General features: G+C 49.7%; 1 protein-coding gene across 40 annotated transcripts in view; it reads right to left on the minus strand.

Annotated features, from left to right (window-relative positions):
* The window catches only part of CAMK2G (calcium/calmodulin dependent protein kinase II gamma), a 53,677-nt gene that overhangs the window by 13,743 nt on the left and 13,526 nt on the right, over positions 1–26,408 (minus strand). For 21 of the 40 annotated variants that reach the window (XM_045083498.1, XM_013044252.2, XM_045083505.1 and 18 more), the window contains exons 4-13: positions 19,983–20,037; positions 19,036–19,101; positions 16,441–16,513; positions 16,194–16,296; positions 15,676–15,759; positions 14,953–15,047; positions 14,244–14,366; positions 11,136–11,219; positions 10,859–10,901; positions 6,214–6,257 (exon numbers count right to left, since the gene is read on the minus strand). In XM_045083498.1, the coding sequence (XP_044939433.1) occupies positions 6,214–6,257; positions 10,859–10,901; positions 11,136–11,219; positions 14,244–14,366; positions 14,953–15,047; positions 15,676–15,759; positions 16,194–16,296; positions 16,441–16,513; positions 19,036–19,101; positions 19,983–20,037 (770 nt within the window). Of the gene's footprint in view, positions 1–6,213; positions 6,258–8,259; positions 8,323–10,858; positions 10,902–11,135; positions 11,220–14,243; positions 14,367–14,952; positions 15,048–15,675; positions 15,760–16,193; positions 16,297–16,440; positions 16,514–19,035; positions 19,102–19,982; positions 20,038–26,408 lie in introns of all 40 variants that reach the window. The other 19 variants (XM_004769380.2, XM_045083496.1, XM_045083493.1 and 16 more) reach the window with 1 other exon arrangement.

The following is a 26,408-nucleotide window of genomic DNA, read 5'->3' on the forward strand; positions in this document are numbered from 1 at the left end:
CACAGGGCAACGGGAGTACTGGTGACTAAAAGTGGAGTGATCACAAAGACGTCAAGACGAAAACCAGGGGGGGATGCTGAAAGCAGTGATTTCTCAGTCTTGGCCAGCTGCTCACGGACGTTAGGTTCAGATGTGAAACAAGAGCATAAAAATAAAGACCACATGGAACACTGAAAATACATCTCAGAAGACTGTCTAAAAGGTGAAAGGCACTTAAGAAGTTTATAATTAGCTTGCTGGGAGACAGAAGTACCCTTGGAACCTATCTGTTGTCTAACTACTGTTGTAGGCACAGTGAACGTGTCAGATAAATGTTTCATCCCTCCAGAGGCTGACATCCTGCTTTAGAGGACATTTTCAGGACAATATTTAATTCAAAATAAGAGGACTAGAAGTATTTAAAAGAATTTAAAATTATATCTAAAGAAAAAGAAAGCCTAAAAATAACTGGGCTGCTGCTTCTTTTTTTTTTTAAAGTAAATTCTATGCCCAACATGGGGCTGGAATCCGTGACCCTGAGGTCAAGAGTTACAGGCTCTACTGACTGAGCCAGCCAGCCCCCAAATTGGGCTTCTTTTGCATTAGCCTTTTGTTTATGACCAACGTGGGATTTTATTTCCAATGTTATTCCTCAAAAAGAGGAAGTTGCTTTACCTTCATACTTATCCTTTTATCCAACTAGAGTGTCTACAGTGTGAGGGAAGGTCCACCTCTGTCATCTCCTTGGTGTCTAGCAAACTCCCTTAAAGGGAGCACACGATCGACAAACTTCTGCTGAGTTGAACTGGGTTTGCTGACTCTGGTTTTCCCTCAGGCTAAACCAGAGCACAGGTCTCTAACTTGCCCAGGATCAATGGAGTGAAAACTCTGGGAGCACAGACCAGGCCCACCCTTGGTCCTCGTGATTTCCAGGCACTTGCTGTGAAAGGCCTGTGTAGGCAGCCAAACACTTTAAAATTTCTGCTGCACCTCATGGGGAGGAGAGTCCCAATTGTAGCTGGCTCTCTTTTTCCTCGACTGTCCTGCAGGAAAAGCCAAGACAATCCTTTTCTACTCAAGGGTTGGTTTCTACTGGGTTAGTAGACTTCTGTCAGTTCCTCTCTCCATCTTCTCAGGGCTTTGACTTCAGCCATGTGCAGCTGAGTCCTTCTCAAGCAGCACACTGCAGCACTGTTTAAATACCAGATCATTTATAAAGAACCACATCTCACTTTTATTTACAAATTAAATATTTATTTAAAATTGGAAGCCAGAAAAGGATTCAAACCTACTTTCCACACTTAAACAAATATTCAAAGAGTACTTAAGAAAATGGCTATATCCCTTTTTCTGTTTTTTTTTTTTTTTTCTTTCTTTTCTTCTCTTCCTTTATTACTTTTTAAAAGACTGGATGGCCATTCTGGCCTGGGACGAGCAAAATGCACTAACTGTCCTCAGCTAGGGGCCTCTCAGGATCTGAGAGTCTGTGGCCCCTCCAGTCTTGTCCTCGCAAGTGGCTGTCATTCTTCTACAGACCCTGGGTCCCTGTATCCACTCTCAGAGAAACCAAATCAGAACCTGGGGTCCTTACCCTTGAGGGCACAAAGTGGACTCAATGCTCAAACCAGGGCTAATGTTCCAGCATCTTGTAAAAAGCTTCTGGACAGCTAGGAGGAAACTTTCCTACAGACCTTAAGCACCAGGAACTGGGAAGGGAGATGCTGGGAAAGCAAGGTGTGGTCTCTAAAAGACCCAGGCTGCTCACAGATCAGCATCTTCTGAGCAAACTCACAGGCCTCCCTCATACACACTGGTCATCACCTTGACCTTCAAGAGAGTCCAGAAAAGTTGAACCATCCATAATCCTACCTCTCTTGCTAGTCTTTTTTCTTACATAATTTAAAAATATCATTATAAGCTACATCCAAGTTGATGCCTTACTTTTAAAATAAATAGCATTTTGATTTTTATTCTGGTTCTCAAAGCAATGCATGGTCTACATAAAAAAGGTAGGAAACACAGAAAAATATATAAAATAAAAGTTTCCCAAATTCCCATCACCCGGTGAAGTTACTATTAACACTTCATGGGGTTTCGTCTATCCACATAATATATACTGAATATAATCAACAAACATATTGTTTTTTTAAACAAAATTTAGATGATAGTGTACATACTGCTTTATATCCCATTTTGATCACTTGATATAAAACACATGATTATATAGTCATGAAAAAATTAATAACTCTGTAAAGGTCTAGTAAATGGATTTCCTGTAATTATTTAGTCATTATCTTATTGACTTTTGAAATCGTCTCCAATTTTTTCAGTTAGAGATAATGTTATGATGAACATCCTTCTGTTTTCAATTTTTCCATATTTTGAATTATTTCTTTTTTCTCCTAAAGTTCATTTATTTTTGTAATCTCTACACCCAGTGCAGGGCTCAAACTCATGACCCCAAGATCAAGAGTGGCATGCCCTTCCAACTGAGCCAGCCAGGTGTGACCTTGAGTTATTTCTTTGGGAGAAATTCCCAGAAGGAAAATTAAAGGGTAAAACCAGCAGTAATAATTTTACAGCTTTTGACATGCAGGCTGTTTCCAAAAGGGCCACTGCAATTTACTCTACTATCCCAAACTTAAGAGTCAAAATGTGGAGGCTCATTTCAACTTGCATTTCACTGATACTAGTGAGGCTAAACCTCCACATTTGTTAACTAGTTCTACCTCCTCTTCTCTGGGTTGTCAGCGCAACTTCTCTGACCATTTGTCTACTGGGCTTTAGGGGGAACTCTTGTCTGCTAGGCAGAGCTTTTTGTAGAAAAATAATATTAACCCTTCCCATCACACCGCTGTGAATATTTTCCTCAACCTGCTGCTGGCCTTTCAATTTTGGTTGGTCATTCCCTTCTTAAACATTTGCATCTTTGCCTTTGTTCCCACCACTATATTCAAAGTCTTTTCTCATGCACAAAACTCGCGGAGTGCATAGCAGGGTCAGACACTAGCTTCCCCACACATGTTCTTGTTTGAAGTGATTTATTTAACCATTTGCTGGCCCTGCCCTCATCCTTCTCAGTGCTCCGTAAGGTCCAACACTGTTGCACACTTCTGTTCTTCCCCCACCTTTTCTGTCTTTTCTGTTTCCTTCGATGACTCTTCTTCTTCCAGTCTCTCAATGACAGATGGCCCTGAAATTTTGTCTTTACTGAACTTCTAAACCTTCACGCACTTTAGATTCATATGGGAGAAAGGGAGTATTAATAAAATTCAGATTCTGCCTCCCACCCAAGTCTTCCTGAATCTGAATTCCAGGCTGGACCCTGAGAGCTGTTATCTTTTTAAATTAGCTCCTTACACTAATAGTGCATGGCTGCACCTGACACTCATCCCTGGGGCCAGCCCTCTAGAAAGTTCCATCAGAAACCTATCCTTCAATGGCTCCTTTATCCATCTTTTCACCACTGTCTAGGCTGGTATTGCTTTATTTCAGGTCCAAAATAGTGAAATTCATCCTATTTATTTATTTAATTTTATTTCACAAAGTAGTGAAATCAGTCTTTCCTTCAGCCTTTCAGAGCTACTGCAGTTCCCAGAATCATCGCAGTTTCAAACCTCTATATCTTACGCTATTCCCTCTGCCTGGAATATTCTTCCCCCTTTCCTGCTCACTTCAACCTAGCAAGATCCTTCAACTCAGTTCACAGGCCATCACATTCAGGAAGATTTCCTGTTTTGGCATGAATTCTGGTATCTGTTCCTCCAGGGCCCACCCTTATCACACCTCCTTCGACAGACCTGCCCAGAGCACGCAGCACTGCTGGTTCCCCTGTCTCTCCCCTCTAAGGTCTCTGAATACCTTAAAGGGTGGACTATGTCGCTGTCTTCCCAGCTCCCAAAGCATGGAACTGGCTGAGGAAGTGAACTCATGGAATTCATTCACACGAGTCCCCATCAGCATGTCCAGTGCTGACCTCTTCCCTGGGCCACCTCAGGTACTTCCCAGCACCTTAAAAGTCCTCTCCCCACAGATCTTCACCTGTCTCTTCATCTCAGGAGGGTCCAAGTAAAACTCTTGCTGTCATCATGGGCATTCCTTCACAACCACTCCCATTTCTAGCAGAGGTACCGCCAATCCTTCCAACATCCAAGGAGCTTTGACATCATCCTTGATGGGTCCTTTCTAACACATCCGGTGTGAACTTTGACACATCTCTACAGGGGAGCTAATATCTAGTCAGTGCCTTGCATCCCTGGTGACAGCTGGGTCAGTTCTCCATAGGTAGGGCCTGTTCCCATTGGTCAGTTCCTGGGTTCTTCTGGTGGTTAAATATTTTCAACATCAATCCTTTCTATTTCTAACCACCTTTCCTTCACCCTATGCCCAGATTACAACAAATCCTAATTGAGACCTCTGTGTCTAGTTCCCACCCTCTTCTATTCATCCTTATACCCTCAGCCAAATCCTTTGAAACCATTGCTCTCACCATAGCTTCCCTGCTCAGTGGCCTACATTTCCTGTGGTCTGACACACAAACCTCCAAACCCACCACCCTACCAGACCAATCCAGCTGTAATTTCGACATCCTTCCACCACAAACACCATGTTCCAGTTGGGCAAAGAACATCAATATATAGAACAGAATCCATAAAAATATTTTGTTGCTTTTAAGTTATAGCAGGAACACCTTCTCCTTTTAAAGAAAAAGTGTACCAGGTAAAAAATGAAAGGTGTGCCTTTCCACCCCGTCCTCGCCTCCAATCCCATTCTCTCGAGGCAATCGCCGACTGGACTCCAATCTTCCTACATCCTTTAAGTTTTCTCCAGTAAGTTTTTGCCCAGTAGTTTCTTGTACGGAGCCATGCAATGTAAGGTCTAGTACCACAGACCAGACAGTGCTTAGCTGATTCCAGGTGTGTCCAATTTCCTCTTCAATTAACCTTGTGACTTCTCAAAACTAGATGAAAACTACATCAACCTCTTCTCCTTCTGGTGGGCCCCTAGAACTGAGTACAGCCCTGGGCCTCTGATAGGAACTTATTCAACACTTTGTAAAGAATAACTGATTCTAGCTTCTTTCCTGGATAGAAATTTGCAAATGCTTTCTCCAACTAAGCCTGGCACCCTTTCCTAACTTGGTTCCACCCATTCCAGTTCACGTCCCTAATACTGGGAGGCTGCTGGTCACCCCCAGATCCATGTCAGCTGGTGTGTGTGGAGCTCAAGCTCCCCTCCTTGGTGCAGAAGCACACAGAAGCAGGCATGCAGGGAATGAGGGAAAGAGGAAGGAGAGCGGGGAGGGGAAATGGGGCACAAGTGTGTATCTCAGCTGGGGACAGACGGTCCTGGGGAAAGGCCCAATTTAAGCTTTTGTTGGAATATAAAGGCTTGGATAATTTCACTGTTTGAAATACTCGATGGTGTAAATTGGTAGGCTTCAAGATGGTACGGACTCCTCTCCAGTGCCCTAGCCCCAGGACCCGTTCTGCCCCCAAAGCATTTACAGAACACTCTGGGCCCTGTGAGGACCCCTAGCCACCTCTCCTTCCCCTTCACCAAGCAGCCACCCCCACCAGGGCTTTCCGCTGGTCCCCGTGAGACCCCGTTCTCTCCTCTTGCTGTGATCCTACAGGAAAAGCTCCCTCACCAAATGGGAGTGAGCTGTGATATACCACCTCCTTTACCTGTTTCTGAGGAGCCTATGCCTCTAGAAAGTTTAACACACTTTTCACTTAGTGGCATTTGAGCTGGGTTCTGGAAGTGCTTTGGAGAGGAGACAGAAAAACTAAAAGGATAGTGGCTTCAGGTTCCAAGCCCTATACCCTGAGTCAACCAGGCCTACTTTGCTTTCATTTCATATAAAGGGTCTGTGCTCCAACAAGAAAAAGGAAAAAAGATGATTACCCAAATGACCTCAAAAACCCTGAGAGTAAAGTCGTGGAGAGGAGGCATGTGTCTGCCGTGAGGTTCAGGACTGAGCTCTAGGAAACCAAAATTTAGATCACTTCCCCTGAGTCTTTACGTTCAAGCTAAGGTCAAAAGAAACGTATTTTTCTTTTGCCCTCTCAGGCCAATGGAACCTGCTGTTCTGAGCACAAAGGTTTCTGGTTTTAAAGCAGAAAAGCAAGGATAGGAAGGTTCCTGGGGGAAAGGAGGAACAAAGCTAAGAACCCCCCACAGAGACTGTAGGGAGAGAGGCCAGTCTCGGGCTACAGGGATGCAGACACCTACCTTGACACCACCGTCCGACTTCTTGTTCAGTAGGCTTTTGGCAGCTGTGAAAACAAAAAGAAAAATCAAGCCTCTTGCATTGTACGCTTCCCTAGCCTGAAGTCTGGCAGCCGGATCCGCAAGAGTCTGCTGTGTCTGACAAGGGGGCCAGGAGTCTCCTGAAGCCCCTGGAAGAGGCCCTTCCTGGGAGCCCCAAAGCAAGAAGGGCATCTCAAGCTGCTTCAGACCCTCCGGGTGGCACCCCAGGATCGCTCCTGCCACAGAAGAGGACAGGGACACACTGCATATGGAAGGAGAAACCACATTCAGTACAGGAGCTGCCTGGGGTACTGGGGACTCTGCCTTCAACCGCTTCCACCCACGTCTGGAAGCAGAGTGCCAGGGTGAAAAGTGAGGGCTCCGTCCCTAGATGCCACGGAGTTCCTCAGAACGGCCAAGCTGGAAGGATGCAAGACATCTCCTGAGAGCTCTTAAGAAACGAGAGTGTCACAGTTCACAAAGGAGACCAGACGTGAGGACAGACAGACACAGACACAGAGACCAGGACCACCTACAGGAGGATTTTGCCGGGGGGTTGAAGCCTTGACTGGGCAGGTCCTCACCAGGATGACGGGGTCCTATCTACCCCTCTTTCCTCAGTCTACTCTCTGGACCCACTGAGCAGGAAAGGCTGGGCAGAATAGCGAGGTATTAAATGGATTCTAGCCAGGCACAGGAAGAGGCTCAAGGCTGATAGGCTTTGTGTAGGAAGGCTGGTGACACCTGCTGGTCACCAAGGCCACAGGTATGTAGCAGACAGTGGATGGGGGAGTCTGGGAGGCACAGAGACCAACTGTATGAGCCACCTGGACTTCACTGGCTCTACCAGTTGCTCCCTGTATGACCTTGAGTGAATTCCTTAACCTCTCTGAACCTCAGTTTCTTTATCTAGAAAATGGGATAAAATAGGGCCTAGATAACAGGCCCTAAGGGGACCATGAATGAAAAGCACTAGGCAGAGTGCTTGGCATGTAGCAAGTACTCACTAAGTGTAAACCATTGTCACTATTACTGCTGCCGTTCTTCCCTCAGGTGGCAATTCCTACCCAAGTTGGGGCCCATCTCTCTCCAGTGAGAAGAGGGATCCCACCCTCACAAGAATTCTGACCTCCCCAAATGGCCTAGGATCCTATCTCCAGTCATGCTGGGGTGATCTGAAACTTATTTTTTTAATGTGTTTACTATGATGCCTGACCACCTACTGTGTTAGGTGCTTTATATATATCAGAGTTCAGAACTCTGGCTGCCCATCAGAATCACTTTGGGGGAGCTTAACAAAAATCATTATGCCTATCCCATGCCCTAGGGGTTCTGATTTTATTGGTCTGGGGTAGGGGTGTCCGCATTAGGACGTTTGACAAAACTGTCCTCTACAGGCAGGGTTGAGAGCCTTTGACATACATGATCTTAATCATCGCCACATTATTTATTAGCACCACCAGAAAAAGGAGGAAACTGAGGCTGGGAGTGTTGACGAGACTCGCTCGGGGCGTGGCAGGGCTAGGATCCAAACCCAGGGAATGCTCTCCCCAGGCAGCTTCTACGCTCCACAGCCTTTCAGACCTGGAGGCCTGCAAATGTCAGACTTCACAGTTTCAAGGGGCACGGCGCCCCCTGTGGGTCTCCCAGCAGTGCTGAAGTAGCCTAGTCCTAGCACTGGGCAGCTCCAGCCACGCCCAGGACTGTCTCAGTGGGGGCTGCCAACGGCCACAGCCCTCAGGCAGGCCAGGCTCTCGGCTGTCTGGAGGAAAGCCTCCTGCTGCCCAGCTCCACGTCCCCAGGCTATTGCCTCCTGAGAGTTGGCAAGCGCCCAGCATGCACGGCTGGTTAGGGGGCTCTGTGACACCAATGCGCTCGCAGATGCCAAGTTAGGTGGTCCGTCCGGCATGCCCATCTCAGCCCGCAAGCATGGGACTCGCCTCCCTGGTGAGCGGGCCTGGCATGCTGGCCCTCCTGGTGGGGTGGCAGGGAGCCGAGGCAGGCGGTCGGGGGACTCATGCCACGTACCTTGCCCGGCCAGGCCGGCGGCGCTCGCGGCAGGCGAGGCGGGGGCGGAGCTCTGCCTGCCAACTGAGGGGATACAATCTCTCAGTGCACAGAGCTGCCGCAAAGCCACAGGGGCCAGTCAGCAGCGAGCATGCCCCAGCACGAGGCGCGGGAGCCGCTGGCCGCCCACGCACAGCAGGGCCCAGGCGGCGTGGCCAAGCCAGCCGAGCTGGGGGAGCGAAGGCGCCGGGGGCAGGCTGAGGAGCAGGTGCGGCCAGCCCTGCAGCAGTCTGGGGGCCTGAGAGGATGGGGTTCGGTCAGGGTGTAGGGATCACCACAGCTCTAGCACCTGGCCTGGGAGCGCCTAGGGAAGGGTCTACAAGGGAAAGCCTGAACTGGGGAGAGGTGGGGTCCTTTCTGAGGCAGCCAAGCTAGCTCGAGGCTGTGAGGAAAGGGAGCCTCAGCTTCAGAACTGCCCTCTCTAGGGGACCTAAATGACGACATCAGAGAGCCCTTTCCTCTGGCCATATTCCAAACATTTGGGGCCCACGGAAGGCACATGGCCCTCATGCAGCTAAAGTTCACTGATGGGCCCCAGCTCCCTATTCCTCTCTTAATCCTCCAGTTCCTTGGAGACATGGTTTGCTTTCCTTCTTCAAGGCAGGTAGCCAGGACAGACCATTTTTCTCAGCCTGTACTTCAGTATTCCAAGGGTGAAGATGCCAATAAATGAGCCTCCAGAAAGAAAACAAAAGCTGCTGAAGCTATACATTCTATAAGCTCTGATTCCACAATTAGCCAACTTGCTAGAGTCCAGATTGCACCCCCTATTTGGGGTAGACTCAGGAAACAGCCTAGTTCATGCCTTAAAAAACACACACAGGTGCTCTTCCTTCTTGATTTTATACCTGGTGACACCTCTTTCTAGAGAAGCTTCTAGAGATAGGCTCCGCCCCCAACTGTTCCAGAGTCAGGGCAGCAGAGGGCATCCTATAACACTTGCAGCACTTTTTCAGTCTCCTCTGTCCCAGGGCAAAGTGAGCTCAAAGGCAGACAAGGTCTGGGCAACAAGGACAGGAGGAGGCTTTTTAGGGATGAGTGAAAGTGCTTTGTCCTCACAGAGAGGCCAGTCTCCTGAAACCAGGATACCAGTTTCCTGAAATGGAATGGAGGTGGGGGAGGTTGATGTATATGGAGGCCATGGGACAGGGCACATGCTACTGATTTCCCAGTCTAGAAAATAAGTAGTAGCCTATTATCACATTTCTTCTATTCAGAGATACAACAGATCACCCTTCTAGTTGGGCACAGAAATGCCCTCGAGCGTCCCCTAGAAAGGCTCTCACACTTCTGAGAAAGTAGAAGCTTCCAGTAATTCTGAGGACAAGCCTGATGTGGAACTACAGCTCCATCTCCATTGGAGGCAGCCAAGCTGTGCCCTCCCGCTCTCCTTTGTGAGAGCTGAATCCATAACAATAGTCTTCCCCTCATGGATACCCATAAGAATGAGCCCCAAACCAGGAGCACAGGGAATGGACCTGAGGTGGGACACATCCCTGGCTCACTCGCCAGTCGTGCCCCTCTGGTGCCTGGGGGGTTAGAGGCTTCGGTTAGAGGCTCACCTGTGGTATCCTCGGACCCAGGGCCCTTAGGTTACCCTGAACCAGCACAGACAAACCCCTCAAGCTCAAGGGAACAACCTTGGCCCAGGGCGGCTGCCATACAATCCTGTCTCCATATCAGTGTAGAAGGAAAGCAAGGGAAGGAATCCCACTGTGAGAATGAGAGAAGGGAGTCTTCAACCAAAACAGTGGGGCTGGGGGGTTGCAGGGCTGGGGAGGCTGGGTGAGGGGTGGTGGGCAAGGTGGGAAGAGACCTTCTGTCTTCAGTTAAGTTCTGACATTAACCTTTCCCTCACAGAAAGCCATTCTGCTTCCCTACTGAGGGCAAACAAGATGGGGGTTTGGGGTGGGGTGGGTGGGTGGAGTGTCTTGCATCTTAAAAAGAAAGGCCAAGTGATTTACAAATGACTGGTCCCAGCTCCCCCAATTTCTCCGTCAAATTTAAGTAAGTTGCTTTCCCTCCATCCTGCTGCTCTTTCTTTCTTCACTTTTACAGCTAGTATTGCAAAGCATATTACAAGCACAGTCTCTGTAAAATGTTTAAACATCTGGAAAAATTTCTATTAGTCATCTCCACTTAGACACAGTGAAGTAGAGAATTGTCCCAGTAGACAAATTAATGGTGGGTGAGAAGATTCATTACACCTCATCTCTTTCTTTTCCCCAAGCCATTGTCCAATACCCTATCGACTGGCTAAAATCCTAAAGTGCTGAGAGTCTTTAGAGAATTAAAGAAGAATCCCCAGGGGCAAGGGAGATGGAAGGCTGGGCAGTTTACTCCTTGGGAGGGTGTAGGGAATAGAATTCATCAATGTGAACCCAAGAGAAGTCCCCCAGAATGTCAAGTTGTAGGACCCAGCAGCAGCAGCCCCCTTAAAACAGGGTCTTCTTCATCTCGATCAAGGTGTTGCCTGAAGACACCCAGCACTGGGATGGCAACACCCCATTCTGACCCACTCACCTCAGTAGAATTAAAGTGCACAGCTGGGGAAACATACCTGAGAAGTTTCTGGAGACAAGCATGGTCGTGAGGATGGCACCCTGGGGAAAGAAGAGGGGCCTGTGAATTCAGCTGGACTCTAGAAAAGCAAAAGTTAGGCAGAGGGCAGCTGCTGGCCAGAGCTTCAAGCCCTCGGGTCTTTGGGGCCCCCAACAGGTATAACCTTCACAGCTCAGCTCCAGCCGCAAGGGAGCTTTCTCTTGTGCTGGGGTAGGGGGTGGACTGTCAAAAGCTATGGTTTCAGGATGTCGGCAGTCTGGAAAGGCAAGACTCACCTTCAGTTTTCTCCGAGCATTGAACTTGCGTAAGCACTCCACGGTCTCTTGACGATGCATCATGGATGCCACTGTGGATCGTTGCTGGAAGCCAAACAGACACACCTGTGAGCCCTCCAGCCGGGCCCCCTGCCCCTCACCCTAGTCCCAGCACTGATCGCTGTGTGCTCAGCCGCCCCAGAGTTGATCTGAAGGTAAAATGAAGTCATAGATGTGAAAATGCTTTTACAAGAAAAGCACTACCCCAAACTCAAGGTTATTTAAGGACAACAATCCAAACACAAAAACACCACGGAGAATTGATGCTAGATGAGGAGGGTGCATGAGACAGCACTCTCCCCTTCCTTGGGAAATGGAAGCTATGGAACGGAAGAGAGTATCCTGTGTGTTGTGATCCTCACACAGTCACTCCTTCAACAACTGTTTACTGAGCCCCTACTGCGTGCCTAGGCCTCTCCTTAAAAATTTAAAAACTCCCCTGACTCATGACCTTCTCTGTATAATGCCATTTCTTTCTCTCTTCCTCCTCATGTCCTATTCACCTCACTGAAGAAAGGTTTCAGTCTCTCACTCCACTGCGTCTGTCAGTGAAATAATGAAACTGGGCTTCAACTGGTCAGAGTCCATGGAGTCTTTCCCGTCTTTATCAGGGATTCTGTGGCATCTGATTATAGATGCTCCCTTACTGAGACCACCTGTTTCTTAGGGTCTCCTACTCCTGAACCTCCTTCTGCCACAGAAGTTCTCACTCCCAGCCTCCTTTGCTGGCGCCTCTAACTTTGCCTGTCTTTACGTGCTGGTGTTCAGTGGCCATTCCTTCTCTTACTGAAGCAAATACAAGCCCGTAGTGGGAATTCGATCAGTGTAAAAACAATCTCATTTATTTCCACACCACCCACACAGATATGACCACAACCTGCATTTCCAATTTTAACTTCTTTTCTAATTTCTGGAACCACATTTCTAACTACCCAACTGATGTCTCCAGCTAGAGGTCCTCAGACACCACACTCAGTCAAACGAAGATCATCATTCTTTCTCACAAACTGGCTCTTCCTCCGAGTCAGTAAATGGCACAACCTTTGCTTATTACCAACTCAAAACCTGACAGTCCCTGTGGGCCCCTTGCTCTTCTTTACTCCCTAACTCCAACTGGTCACTAAATCCTTTTGAGTCTACCTACCAAACATGTCTCAAATTTGTCTATTCCATGCCACGCCACCCAGGCTATCACTACCCTTAGCTGAGATCTCATCCGGTCTTGCTCAGGCAATTACAACAGCTTCCTGAACTCCCTGCTCCAGCCTCCTCTTAAGTTCCATTTTGTACACAGCTTCCAAAGTGACCTTTCTTAGCTGTGTATTTTATGCCCTCTTTGTTTTGTTCTAAATTTATTGATTTAAAGACAAAAATTTTCTTTTTAGATTTATTTTATTTATTTATTTGTCAGAGAGAGAGCACACAAGCAGGCAGAGCAGTAGGCAGAGGCAGAGAGAGAAGCAGGCTCCCTGCTGAGCAAGGAGCCTGATGCTGGGTTCAATCCCAGGACCCTGGGATCATGACCTGAGCTGAAGGGAGCAGCTTAACCAACTGAGCCACCCAGGTGTCCCTGTTTTTAATTTATTATTATTTTTTAAGATTTTATTTTGGGGGCACCTGGGTGGCTCAGTCAGTTAAGTGTCTGCCTTTGGATCAGGTCATGATCTCCAGGGCCCTGGGATTGAGCCCCACACTGGGCAGGGAGTTCAGCGGGGAGCCTGTTTCTCCCTTTCTCCCTTCACCTTCCCCTGCTTGTGCATGCTCTCTCTCTGTCAAGTAAGTAAATAAAATCTTTAAAAAAAGAGAGAGAGGGAGATTTTATTTTTTTCTAAGCTATCTCGACACCCAATGTGGGGCTCAGACTTACAACCATGAGATCAAGAGTTGTATGCTCCACCGCCTGAGCCAGCTAGGCGCCCCTTTGTTCCCTCTTTAAATCCCTTAAATGGTTCCCTATGCTTCCTGAATAAAATCCAAACTCATTAGGCAGAAACTTGTATGTCATGGAATCTTTCTGGCTTTGTTCTCTTGCATTTTTGTAGGCGTATCTTCATCTACAACTAAACTACTTAACATTCCTTCAACTTGCCACAATTTCCCATGACCTTTCACCCTGGCTCATGCTAAGCTCTGCCTGCAGGTTATCATCCTGAGGAACTCCCAGTCAGTTGCCAAGAACCAGGATGGGGTCACCTCCTCCATGCAGCCTTCAGTAATCTCACAGCTCACCAGGTAGCAAGAGTTGCTGTGCACTCGTTAAGATTCTTTTATGTACTTCTCACATTGCAGAATGGTTGCCTGTTTGAGTGCCTAGCTCCCCAGATGATTTTTAAGGTCTTTGGAGGAAGGGACCACCCCTCACTCATCTTTCTATCTCTAGGACCCAGGCAGTGACTGGTACCAAAGAGGCATTCAGTAAACATGGGAAAGGACAAATACATAAATGCATCCTGGTTGTCAGAAGGCCTAACTGTAGCAGACCCTCTTCTTAGTTTGAAAACAGACACTTCACTTTATATAATTTTACAGAAGTATTTATGAAAACAGAGTATGTCGATCCACATTGACAGCTGGTGGGGGGGGGTGCAATTCTCCTAGGGTGTTTTTTTTTCTTTCGGTCATGAACTTTAAGATGTTCTTTTTAACTCCCAGAGGCCCCTTTTGTTTATTTGTTGGATCTTGGTCACATTTCTGTTACAGTCGTGCGACAGCTGAGATCTGAATATGTACCCTCAACTTGGCAATTCAGTTTGGGTTTTGCCAGCTGCTATTCATCTTCAACTACCCAGAGTCCGAAAGGGTTAACCTAAGCCCTCATCCAAGATCAGAACTAAGTTACACCTGACAAGTGAGTGGAGGGCAAGATAGGTTGAATCTAATGAGGCCACCTGCTTCCTTGAATCCCTCCAGGGCCCCACCCAGTCCCCCTCCCTCTCTGCTGGGTCCCTGCTCAGGGCCCAGAACAGTCATTCCCTGCTTATAGACAGTAGCTATAGACTTACAGACAGTAAGAGGGCACACTGAGGGCTGACATCCCTGAGCCGCTCTACCCCAGGTGAAGACACTTACACAGACCCACGGATGCTTGAGAGCCTGGTCAGCTGTGATGCGCTTTGCAGGGTTTATGGTCAGCATCTGGTTGATCAAGTTCTTGGCTTCAGGAGTCACTGTGTCCCACTCTGGTGATGGGAACTAAGCAGGAAGAGGGAAAGGAGGCATATAACCTCTGTGAGCCTCACACCCTGAAAGGGAGGCTCTTTCTCCCAGCTCCTATAATCGGAATACTCTGTGCTAGCTAAACCTGCCCCGCAGAGAACTGGGGAGGCTCTGGGGCATCCCAGCACCTGTGTCAACTTAAAGGACTAGGAGAGGAAGACAGAATCACGGTTAGAATGCCAAAATATCCAGTCAGAGCAGGAAGGGGACTCTAACATGTCCTGGTTCAGCCCTGGTTCAACCACATCTCCTTACTAGAAGGGCCCACTGCAGTGGAGGGAGCCATGCCACTTCTTGCCCCTATTTTGGCGGCACACCACACTTCTCAGGCCATTCTCTGCAAATAATGGATCAAAGAGCTTCGGTGGGCTTCTCGATTTTATAGCTACCAAGAAAGACTGTGAAAAGAGTTGTTCCTGGGATAGGGTGTGGCAAGAATTGAGACCTGTATGCCCATCCTTGGGTCCTCAAAGTTCCCTGACACTCCCTGTACCCCACAACACACTGTATATGCCCCCTCCTGTGGAAACAGCCTGAACGTCAAGAACAAACCAGTCCTTACATCATAGGCCCCGGCCTTAATTTGCTGATACAACTTGTGTTGATCCTCATCCCAGAAGGGAGGGTATCCCACCAGGAGGATATACAGGATGACCCCTACGAGACAGAACAAAGGTCACTGGGGTCAGTCACCGACTCCACTGAGGAACCAAGAAAAGCCACAGAGGGCTCAGCCACCTGAAAAGTCAAGGTTATACCAGAGGTGGAAGTGGCTATCAGCTAAAAATGCTGGCACCTTCTGCTTTGCTTCCCTCCCCATGTCAGCAAGCCACATCGGGGATGTCTTTAGGCATACCCCATCCTCTAGGTGTGGGTCAGTCCCTCTTTAGGAAGGATGAAGCATAGGGCATCTGGGGGGCTTAGTCAGGTAAGCCGCTGCCTTTAGCCCAGGTCATGATCCCAGAGTCCCAGGATCCAGCCCTGCATCGGGCTCTTTGCTCAGCAGGGAGACTGCTTCACCCTCTCCTCCCCATTCGTGCTCTCTCTCTTGCAAATAAATAAATACAATCTTAAAAAAAAGGAAAGCTGCAGTATAATCCAGGAAATACTTGGGGAGGAGCATGTGATGAGAACAGACATCTCAGGGGCCCTAGAGACAACACCGTGACTTCACAGACACCAGACACTTGTGGGGCCCCCAAGGAAGAGCGATGCCTCTTTTTCACCATCGCTGGAAGTTGAGAGCCCTTAACACCAAAAAGCTGAGAGTGTGGAATGGGCTTACCGCACGCCCAGATATCCACAGGTTTTCCATAGGGATCTTTCCTCAAGACCTCAGGGGACAAGTAACCTGGGGTTCCAGCAAAACCTGTAGCAGAAGAGAGGGCAGAGGCACACTGAACCTGCTTTTTCTCTTGTTAAAACCACATCAGCAATCTTCTTCCAGGTCCCTCCTCGTTCCTGCTGTTTTGGGTATATAAGCTCTCAGCACATGGGCGGCCTGAGAGACACAGACTGGGTTTCTTGTAGTGCCCAGAATAAAATCACAGGGCAAGTCCAAGTGCCTACCAGGAACTCCCATTTCTCCCCAGAGGCAGCAAGAATGCGGGCTGACAACAGCTAGATTCACTGCACTGAGTCACCTAGGGCCAGGGGACACTCTGTACCCTCCCCCACTTCTCCAGTCTCTGAGACATGGGCCGGGCCGTGAAGGGTCTGGCTTCCAGTTCTGAAAGAGGAAAGCAGATCAGGAAGAGGAGGAAGGGCGGGGGCCAAATTCCAGGAAGACAGGGTCACTCTTACCAAACCAAGCCTGCTGCTCTCCCTGTACTTCGATGGCTAGGCCAAAATCAGCCAGCTTGACGGCGGCACCCTTGCATTTACTCGCCAGCAGCAGGTTCTCAGGCTGAATAAGGAAGAGAAGACCTCGTGAGGCACCGGCCCTCAGACCCTGAGGAAGCCTAGTTTGGGTCCCCGCAGTCCCATCACCTGCCACCAGGTGGCGACTAAGCTTCACAAGCAGGAGACAAATGGGGAGCCTGGGTAGTACCTTCAGGTCCCGGTGGACGATGTCATGCTGGTGGATGTGGTTCACACTCTCCAGAATCTGATGTATACAGTGGCTGCAAAAGCACAAGGAGAAGGAATGTCAGTGCAGGGTTAAGCCACTCATCCACAACCACACACTACAGATGCAACCATGGAAATCTGGGTTCCAGAGTCACAGGGAATCCCTGAACAACAGCTAAAAGCCTGGGACTCTGGACATCATCTAGTTCAACGGATTGTACAGAAGAAGAAACTGAGGGCCATGCATATTAAGTGGTTTATCAGGGGTCTCCCACTAGATAATGGCTGAGAACATACTAGAACAGAGTTCACCATACCTCCTCGGACGGTAAAGGCCCAATATCACCAGTCCATTTCCAAGAGACTGGGGACACTTCTGAGCAAAAGATACCATCTAACCCCTTCTTTCTTTTTTTCCCCCTATAGTAACTCTCCTTGGAGAAGAGGCTTGCGATGGCATCTTAGGAAGGAGAATACAACTGTACCTCAGTTGTTTCACTGAGGTACAATGTTTCACACTCATTCATTTATTTAAACATTTACTGACTACCTCTAGGCACTGTGCTTGGGACCACACAGACTCTGAAGATCAGTAAAACCCTGTGCCTACCATGGTTTATCATCTAGTAGAGGAGATAAGACCCAGCACACAGACACCTTTAAGAAACGATGTCCTTAAGAAGGTTCCAAACAGGGCAACTGAGGAGGATCTGGTAATGATTTTTGATAGAAAAAGATAAACTAACCCGAGCCACCTACAGCTCCTATTTCTTTCCTTTCCTTTTCCTCTCCTCTTTCTTTTCCTTCTTCCTTCCTTCCTTCCTTCCCTCCCTCCCTCCCTCTCTTTCTTTCTTTTCTCAAATAGGCTCCACACCCAATGCAGGGCTTGAACTCAATATGGGGCTTGAACTCACGATCTCGAGATCAAGAGTCATATGCTCCATCAACAGAGCCAGCCAGGTGCCCTCTCTGCCATTTCTTTAATCAGGCTGCCCACCTTCCTAAACATCTGACCACACTTGCAGTCAGACTCCTGGCAGGGAGCATTAGTGATCTAGAGCAATGGTGAAAACTGGGGGGGGGGGCATCTGGTAATACCTGGAGACATTGCTGGCTGTCACAATTAAGGTGGAGATGCTAGTGGCATCCAGTGGATAGAGGCCAGAGATACTTCTAAAACTCTATAATGCACAGGAGGGGCCCTCACAACAAAAAGTTATCTGGCCCCAAATATCCATAGTGCTGAGGTTGAGGATCACTGGCCTAGAGAATGAGGCCCCCATTCGCAGGTACTAGCATGTGTGCGGAGCAGGCTTGTGGAGGGGTGCTGGGCTGGTGACCTGGACTTCTGACTCCTCCTCTAAAATCTGACTTGGGCTTTCACAAGAGCCAAGGGGTCTTACTGGGCTGCTGGAGGCTAAGGCTCAGGCCTCCTTTCAAGACACAGCCCATGAGTAGGCCAAAGAGACTTTAAGACCGAGCTGAAGAGGCAAGTCTCCACAGAAATATATAATTAGAACAGAGCCAGGCTAGCAGGGAGAGCCTTCTGGCCAAAAATGGCAAAAGTGCGAAGTGTCCCAGCAGAGCCAGGCCAAGCCCACTGGTACAGTCACACACCACCCCTCCCCTCCCCCTAGCCAGCTCGCCCTCCTCCCGCCCGGCTCCCAGAGCTATCCCAGAGCTATCACCGCCTCCTCCTGCCCCGAAGTCCGGTCCTCCCCTGCTGGCACTGGAATTCATCTCCCCACTTGAGAATTTTTCCTGAGGCTGAAGCATCTGAAGTTGATCAGCAAACACTGGCCTCTCAGAGTTGAGAAATTTGTGAGGAAGCTGTACTCCCCCACTCTCTAGAGGCAGCCAGAGCTGCCACATATGCCAGATAAGCTGCAGGCAGGATGATCAAAACCAGGTTGTATGGACATCACCCTCAGAGAAAAGTCGGGGCCGGGGGAGGAGCCAAGGCAGGAAGGACCGGCCACACAAACACCCCAGAGCTGTGGTGTGGGCGGAATTCTGCCAGGACTTCCACAGGGGCGGCTGAGGGCTGAGGGATGTGGCCAAGGAACAGTTCTCCAGCTAGAGGAGCCCCACATCAAGGCTGGTCGTGGTGGTCAAGAGACTAAGGGATTCAGGCTGGAATCTCTTTTGAGAAGGTTCCTGTTCATTAGCCCAGATGTTTACACTCCTTCAGAACGCAAACCACGTTTCTTCCATCTCTGGAACATTCCCAGGGTGCCCTGCACACAGTCAAATTGGTCAGAGGAAAGAGGCAGAGTAGGAGGGGCCCTTGGGCAGGCTGGCAAGTACACAGCAGTTGAAAGAAAAGGTATTTCTGGGGTGAAGGGGTAAAGGAAGGTTGTAAGTGCTTCACAAAAAAAAAAAAAAAAAAAAAAAAAAAAAAAAGGCTCTAACTTCTAGCATCACCCATAAAATGCAGCTCAGGTCCAGCTGTATGGAACCTTTGTCCAGAAGGGAGCTCTTCTGATCTACATCCAAAGACTCTTCAAATAGGCCCAATGCCTGCCCCCCCTGAAGTGGCTGAGACTCACAGTGAACTCAAGGGCCCTTGCCTAACCTGGCATCAGCTTCACTGTAGTACTCTCTGGCCACGATGTCTTCAAACAGCTCCCCGCCAGTCACACTGCAACCAACAGACAGAGAGTGTCAGAGAAGGCAGCTCAGTGGGGCCAACCCCAGCATCCAGCAGGCAACAGGTTACACCACAGAATAGCTTTTAAGGAAATCCCAACTCCATATGCATTCCTTCCAAGAGCCCAGAAAGTGTTTGATCCTTCAATGACATGGGGCTTCTCCTTGGGGTAACATGGGCCCTCCCTTACTCCTGCACATGTCTCTGCCTATAACCCACAGATCAGCTAATACTCAGGCAAAGATGAATATACAGGGATCTAAGAGAAAACTGTCAACCTACTCAGAAAGTCATAGCTTTATTTGAGACCAATATGAATACTAAAATACACAGCTGCCCAAGAAGGACAGACCTACTCCTAAAGCTGAAGAATAATGAGATCAAGGACACAGAGACCCAATCCCGAAAATACTGGAGAGGCATTTTCAGGAGGTGAAGAGCTACTTTTGAGATATTAAACCACAACCAAAGTGGAGGAGAGACCAAGTGGAGTCCAGTTTATGACTAATAAAAGCCACCTTTAATTTCCCAGAATTTTTAAGGTCATGCGAAGAGCTCTATTCTGTTTCTCCACAGAAGACAACACACCAAGAAACAAGAAAAAAAGCATCTGCACGAGGTGTGCTGCTGAACAGAAATGCGAGCGCAATGCCCTCCGGGGTCTTGAGCCCTGGGGAGACCGTGAGGGAGCAATGCAGTCCCCTCCGCAGCCTGACCATTACCGGAGGAAGGTCAAAATCAAAGCCTTTCCCTCGGGTAAAGGAGAGGGGCCTTGGCAGAAGCTGAAGACCTAGTTCAGGTCTTTCTCCAAGCCTTCATGGTGAGCCAGCTGGAGGGAAAGGCCCCCCACACCCTCAGAAAGGGGCACTTACAGGTCAAACACGAGGTAGTGAAACCCTTCTTCAGAAATACTGTCATGGAGGCGCACTGCAAGAGAGGAGAAGGGGGACAGAGATTAACAGAGAGAAACCTCGGAAACCTACTCCTCTCCTTCTCAGCAACCCCACCCTGCCAGCCTGTCCCAGCCTGCCAGCCTCCCTGGATGGTCTTCTGACAGCAGTGAGAAGTGGCAACGTGCCCATCACCACCCCACCCCCAAGGCGAGGTGACATGGCCGCAGAGCAGAGAAACCACCAGACCCCGGGTCCAGTGCTCCGACTGCCACTTCGGACTGCCTCAGACGAGAAGGTTTGTGGCTAAGAAATAAGACAAAACAGAGAAAACCAAGAACCTTCCCAGAGGGGCTAGTCCCGGAGAAGAAGGTCCTGGGACTTGCTGTGTGATGGTGTAATTCGGGACAAGAGTGGGGGTGCCTGAGGGAGGCTGACCATGGAGGGACAGAGGATGGTAAGACGGGAGGGCCCGAGAGCCCTTCCACAGGAATAGATGGCAGACAGGCAATTAAAGGGCAGGAAAGAAGCTGGAAAGGTAGCGTCCAGCAGGAAGGCGTGGGGAGTGAGGCTAATGGATGGTGAGGGTGGGAGGCAACATGCAGACTAGGCAATGACAACAATCACTGTTTATTCGTTGCTTCTTACATGCCAGGCCTGGGGTTAGGCTCTCTGCAGACACGACTTATTCTACAAGGGTTTACTGAGTGCCTGCTGAGCGTCAGACTCCATGCTAGATGGTGGGACTCGCGAAGGACACAGCGGGTGTCTCTGAGGAGTTTATTTTTCTGGACGACCACCCCGAGAGGAAGAGTCCTCCCATTCTACAGAAGAGGACAGTGGAGGCTCAGAGACATCGTATCTTACTGCAGGCCGAAGATGCAATAGGTTAAGATATCAGTCCAGCTCTTTCTGACTCCAAAGATGAGTCCACACCACTGCTCCCTCTAAGAAATGTGGTGAAGCCTGCACAGCCAGGCACCAGAGCAATGGGGCCTGGGAGCGAGACTAACCATGAATGCAGCTGCAGTAGCAGCACGGACAGGTCCGGGAGGCCCTGGCACCGAGCAGACTGGGGCATCTCACCGGCTGCAGGAAAACACTGGCAAGCAGAATCCCTTCCCACTCCCCGCCTCCGGAGCTCCTGGGCGAAAAACCAACCTAATGTCTTCCGAGGTCTCCTCTTCAAAGCTTCTGCCCACAAAGCCACCTCAGGCTTAAATGCCAACCCCTGAGCACCATTCTCATGCAAACACAAGGCGATACTGTGGCAAGGCAGTCCCTGTCCCTTCCCTCACCTGAACTCTCCTGAAGGGGAACCTCTATTTGACCTTCACACCAGCCCTAGGCATTTTCAGGAGCACCTCACAGAGCACTTTAGGAATGGCCTGACATCAAAACGACACACAAAGTTCTCAGATACACGGGAGTCACCATGTCTCTTCCTTGGTGGATCCAGGCTGCCAACTGCCCCTCACAACAGGTTCCATTTCTGGTGTCAGACTGTTTCCTCAGGGCTGGGGTGCCTTCCTGCAGCCTCTCCCACCACAGCAAGATCACAAAATACAGGCCCTTGGCCTTTCCTGCAGCTCTGTGGTTCTCAGCCGACAAAAATGAGGACTTGGTCCTGACAGGGCTGGATCGAGGGCCTCTTGACTGTTGAACGCTTCCTACTGCCTGCTTTATTTAATCTGATCTGGTCACTCAACTCTGATCTGGTTGCCCCAAATTCCACCCCCAGCTGTGATTTACCAATGGCATCAAGGGCAGGGGGTACTTCAAAAGCCCTCCTCCTCCAACTGTTCTCTCTGATACTTGGGCGAGCAAGTTCATACTTCTCTAGGCCCCCAGATGACAGAAGGAAGCTACAGTCAAGCCCATCCCCCGCCAAATCAACCCAGGCATGCTCAAGTGAGCTCCCTCACAGCCTGCCAGCCCCCTCCTCATGTGTGCTTCTCTTGTCTAAGTCGGAGTTGCACACGGGAGTCCTGTTGCAGCTGCTGCTCCCTCGCTTCCAAAAGGACTTTCCATTTAATTAAAAATTTGCTATTAAAAAGCATTAAAGTGTGTAATACAAATAATCCCCTGGAAATCAGCTGTCCCAGAAGCTAAAGACCAGCTTCATTAGGGAGGTGACTAACAGTAGCAGGACGGCAAGCTAACAGTACAGCAGGTACGATGCTAACAACCACTCCCAGGGGAGTCCTGCTCCCTGGCCCTGCCTCTCCCTGCCCTCCGGCCCCCAGGTCTGCCCCCCTCATCCTGCACAGCGGGGCTGATAGTGCTGCAAAAAGTCCAGGTGCCCAGGCCTATGCCAAGGCAGGGAGGTACGGGCATGTGCCCTTCTCCAGGAAGGCCACACACAGAGCTCAGGTGGGAGGAAGCAAGGCAGGGGAATCAGAAGAGAAGAGCAGCAGCAGCAGCAGGTTAATCCTTCCAGGACACCCAGCCCAGAGAATGGCTTTGATGTGTGCCCCAGAGCAAGGTACCACTGAGACAAGAAGGGACAGGTGCAAAAGGCCTCATAGCTGAACAAGATACTATCTTTTTTTTTTTTTCCATTTGTAAAGAAAATTTAAGAGAACCGAGAACAAGAGAAAAAACTTGACTGTGCCACTCTAAGTGCCTACCCAGCAGCATCTTGATAATAACAACCCAAGTGATCGCTACTATTAAGTTGTTTCTAGGTGCTAGACATTGTGCCAAGTGCTTTACCTACATTATGTTTCTAAGCTCTCACATCACCTCTGTTACCCCCATCTGACAGGAGAAAAGACTGAGGCCCCGAAAGGAACTCATCCCAGGTCATCCCATGTGGCGGAACTGAGACTTGAAGTCAAAACAAACTAACATCAAGATCCTTAACACTGTGGAATTGCCTGCAAGGGAGACCCTTTCTCTGTCCTCTTGGGCAGAGGAACTCCAACCTGTCCCCAGTAGCTCTGGCCGCTCTGATCTGCTCGACAGGGTCCATGAAGTGCCTTTCCGGAAGCAGGCATGGCTGCACATGCCACGGACTCGGCTGTGAGGAAGAGAAACCTGGCCCCGCTGCCACGGAGCTTCCGGGTCAATGGGGAAGACGGTCGTGAAACCAGCACTTACACAAAGATGTCGCGATGCCCTACTGCGGAAAGGGCTACAAAGTAGAAGTAAAGGATGCTATGGAGGTGTGGGAAAAAAAAAATCTGACACCCAGTCCATTCCACAGTGATTAGATAGCTTGAAGGCCAAGGAGGGCCAGACCACCTCCTCAGACAGAAAGACCTGGAAAAGGATTAAAAAGCATCTACTGCACTTCAGCAATAAAACTAGCTATTTTTCTTTAAAAACTGTGGAGAGAAAAATGGTCCAACACCTAAATACCTTAACTTAACGTTTCATACCTTCAAGGACTAACAACGCCATAACCCACATGCTGTGGCTATTTCCGGTTCTAGAAACCACCCAGCAATATGCCACATTTTAACTAGCAAATCTTGGCTCAAAAAGCTCTGAGAAAGTGTCAGTGTTAAAAGTGTCTGCAGCAAGAGCACAGTGGAAAGGAGGTCCTGCTTCCCGGGGGGCTGGCAGGGAACCGAGGCTGCCCCCCAGGAGCAGGTGGGCAGGACTGCCTGAGGCACAGATCTAGGAGGGCCTGGTCAGGTACCCCATCTTTTTCTTCTTTGCCCCTGCTTTTGCTCCACTTACTGTTAGCTGAATGGGCTCTAGGTCCGAGGTAAATGGCAGCCTGGCGTAAATACCCTGTGAACTGAGCCGGGGCGCTGAGGATTTAGGCAAAGTCCCTTCCAGGAGCTGCGGTCCTGCTTTTCATCGCCTCCGTTCTTTCCAAGCCGAGGCTTCCTTTGCCCGCTGAACCCTCAAACTCGACGAAGAGGCTAAATATTCTGAGGGAGGTCACAGCTACAGACCAGCCAATCCCACATGCAAACCTGGACAACAGGATGGCAAAGCCACAGACACACGGCCCGCACGCCAGCAGCGGGAGCATGCCCTGGAGACCACACTCCGGAGGATGCTCAGGTCCTCCCCAGACCTACGGAATCAGAACCGGAGCTTCACATGATCCCTTGGTGGTGTCTGAGCACATGAAAGTCTCAGTAGTGCTGCTCTAAATCATCACGCCAGACTGGGATTGAACCTGCTGGGGCAACTCAGCACGAAGGAAGACAGAGTCTATTCATTAGAGGAATTTAAAGCAGGGAGGCAAGCAGATCACAGGTAGAACACGCTCCATTCAGACTGGGGACAGGACGACTGCCAGCTCCTCCTCTCCACTCCACACCTCTGGCCACCTTTCCCAAGTTGTTTGAGGTTCTGCAGCACGCCTCCTAACTGAAAAGCTTTTTTTTTTTCCCATCAATAAACTATTTTTTTGAGCAGTTTAGGGTTCACAGCAAAACTGAGTAGGAAGTCCGAAAAACATCCACATACAACTTGCCGCCCCCTCCCCACGCACGGCCTCCCTACCACCAGTACGCCCACCAGACCAGCACGTTTGTTACAATCAATGAACCTACACTACACATCGCTGTCACCCAGACTCTGCAGTTTACGTGAGCGTTTGCTCTTCCAGCAGCTTTTTAACTTCTGGGATAGAATATCGATTAGGGAAGAAAACTGGGGATGCCTGGCTCCTTGCACCAAATATTCTCCTGAGTTCAAGTGCCTCTGAATCTGACTGTAGCCAGAAGGGGATCGTGTGCTCTCTTTCTGAGCTTCCTCAACTCTGCACCCCTTGTGGGATGGTCCACTTGTATCCCTGCAGGATGGAGTTAAAGAGGCTGGCGACAAAAGGGCCACAGCTCTGAGGGACAGGGCAGCGAAGAGAGTGGAAGAATAGTGAATTAGGGCACAGAACGGCCTCCTCTCTGCCACAAGCCAGATCGGGAGCCATAGCAACCTCAGCCTCCCGGATCCAGTGCCCCACCACATCTCCAGGAGCCCCGGTTCCCACCGGAAGCCATAGAGCCTGGCCGGCCAGCTCTCCCAGGACACAGTCCTGACTCCCCCTTCGCTCTCACTGCTCTTGACCCCAGAATAAGGCCTCAGACCGCCATCCCTCAGGATCTGGGAGCAGCTGTGAAATGAAGCACAGCTCTAGGCAATCAGATGCTGATGAAGGGAGTGTGCCTGGCCTGGCTTGGATCTCTCGGGCTCCCTAACAGGGCAGATGGCTGGGGTCGACAGTTCCCCAACGGCTAGGTCCCTGGGTCCAGCCAGGGGCAGGTGATACAAAGGAAAGAGGTACCAAACCAAGTGAGGTCTAAAAGGTCAAAAGTATGTATTTAATTTCTAGAAAGGCATAGTAAGACGGGTACGACTGTTTTCACCTGGAATCCCATTTTTGTCCTTCCCGGTCCTTTCTCCACCGTCTTCACCTTACCCCATTCCTTCTAGGGATGCCTCTAGTCACCCATATGTTCCTTCTTCCTGTTCTGAAACTTCCAGGTTAGAGGTCACAAGCTCAAAAGCCTCCAGGTAGGCAGTGCAAACGTGAGGTAACGGGGAGTTAGCGAAGGACGGTTGCCCGGCAGACTACGGGGACAGCCGCTGCCCAGCCTGAGCCGATTATGGCGGCACAGAGAGGCAGGCTCAGCAGAGCCCTGATGTCTGATTCGCAAGACTGGGAAACAGAATTTTTTCTCCCCAAAATGCGAAATCTCATTTTTAAATACTGGCAAATAATAAAATATTTTTAGACCGCTGAGCCGGCCAAACAAAACACACCCAAATTTGCGACTGCTGCTCTAGGCATTCCTCTCATTGTCTCTCTCCTACCGAAGGTGACATGTTGGTCCCCATCGTGCTATTTGCAGGTGTGCGTCTGACTTCGGAGCTCACCCAGGGAGCTCCAGTAGTTCTCAGCCCAGGGCCCATCGGCTGAGTGGTGTTGGCTCAGTGGGACACACCGCACCAGCAGAGCTGAGCCCTGGCTATGCCAGTCTGCTTTGGGTGTAATCCAAGCTGCTACCTGCGATCTGTAAAGCCTGCATGGTTGGCATTCTGGTACTTCAGAGCTGCTCCTCTCCCCTTGGGCTGGAGTACGACCTCAGCTCTCCCACGTAAGAGCTCATGTTAAGCTTCCCAGCCTGAGGTCTGGGAGACCAGAGGCTGGGCAGCTCCGGAGGAAGCATGGAGCTTCAGCAAGTCACCTCCCAGCCCTGGGCTCCAGCAGAGCAAAGCAGGCGGCCTCCGGGGCACTGTGGGAGCCCCGATATTTAGGCCATGCCTGAGGAGCAAGGAACACGTGTTGTTCTTTGTGATGACTCAGGGCTTTCAGGGAGAAACCTAGGAGATGCTCCCTGCCCTGCCTCAAGTCAAGACTGGGGTTTCTGCTCAGACACTGCAGCCAGCCCGGTTTCTGTCCCCACTGCAAGAAACACCAAATCAGGGCCAACGCTTTTGGCA

The sequence above is a fragment of the Mustela putorius genome, unplaced genomic scaffold, assembly GCF_011764305.1.
Source record: "Mustela putorius furo isolate JIRA1106 unplaced genomic scaffold, ASM1176430v1.1 tig00000698_pilon_pilon_pilon, whole genome shotgun sequence".
Classification (NCBI taxonomy): Eukaryota; Metazoa; Chordata; class Mammalia; order Carnivora; family Mustelidae; genus Mustela; species Mustela putorius.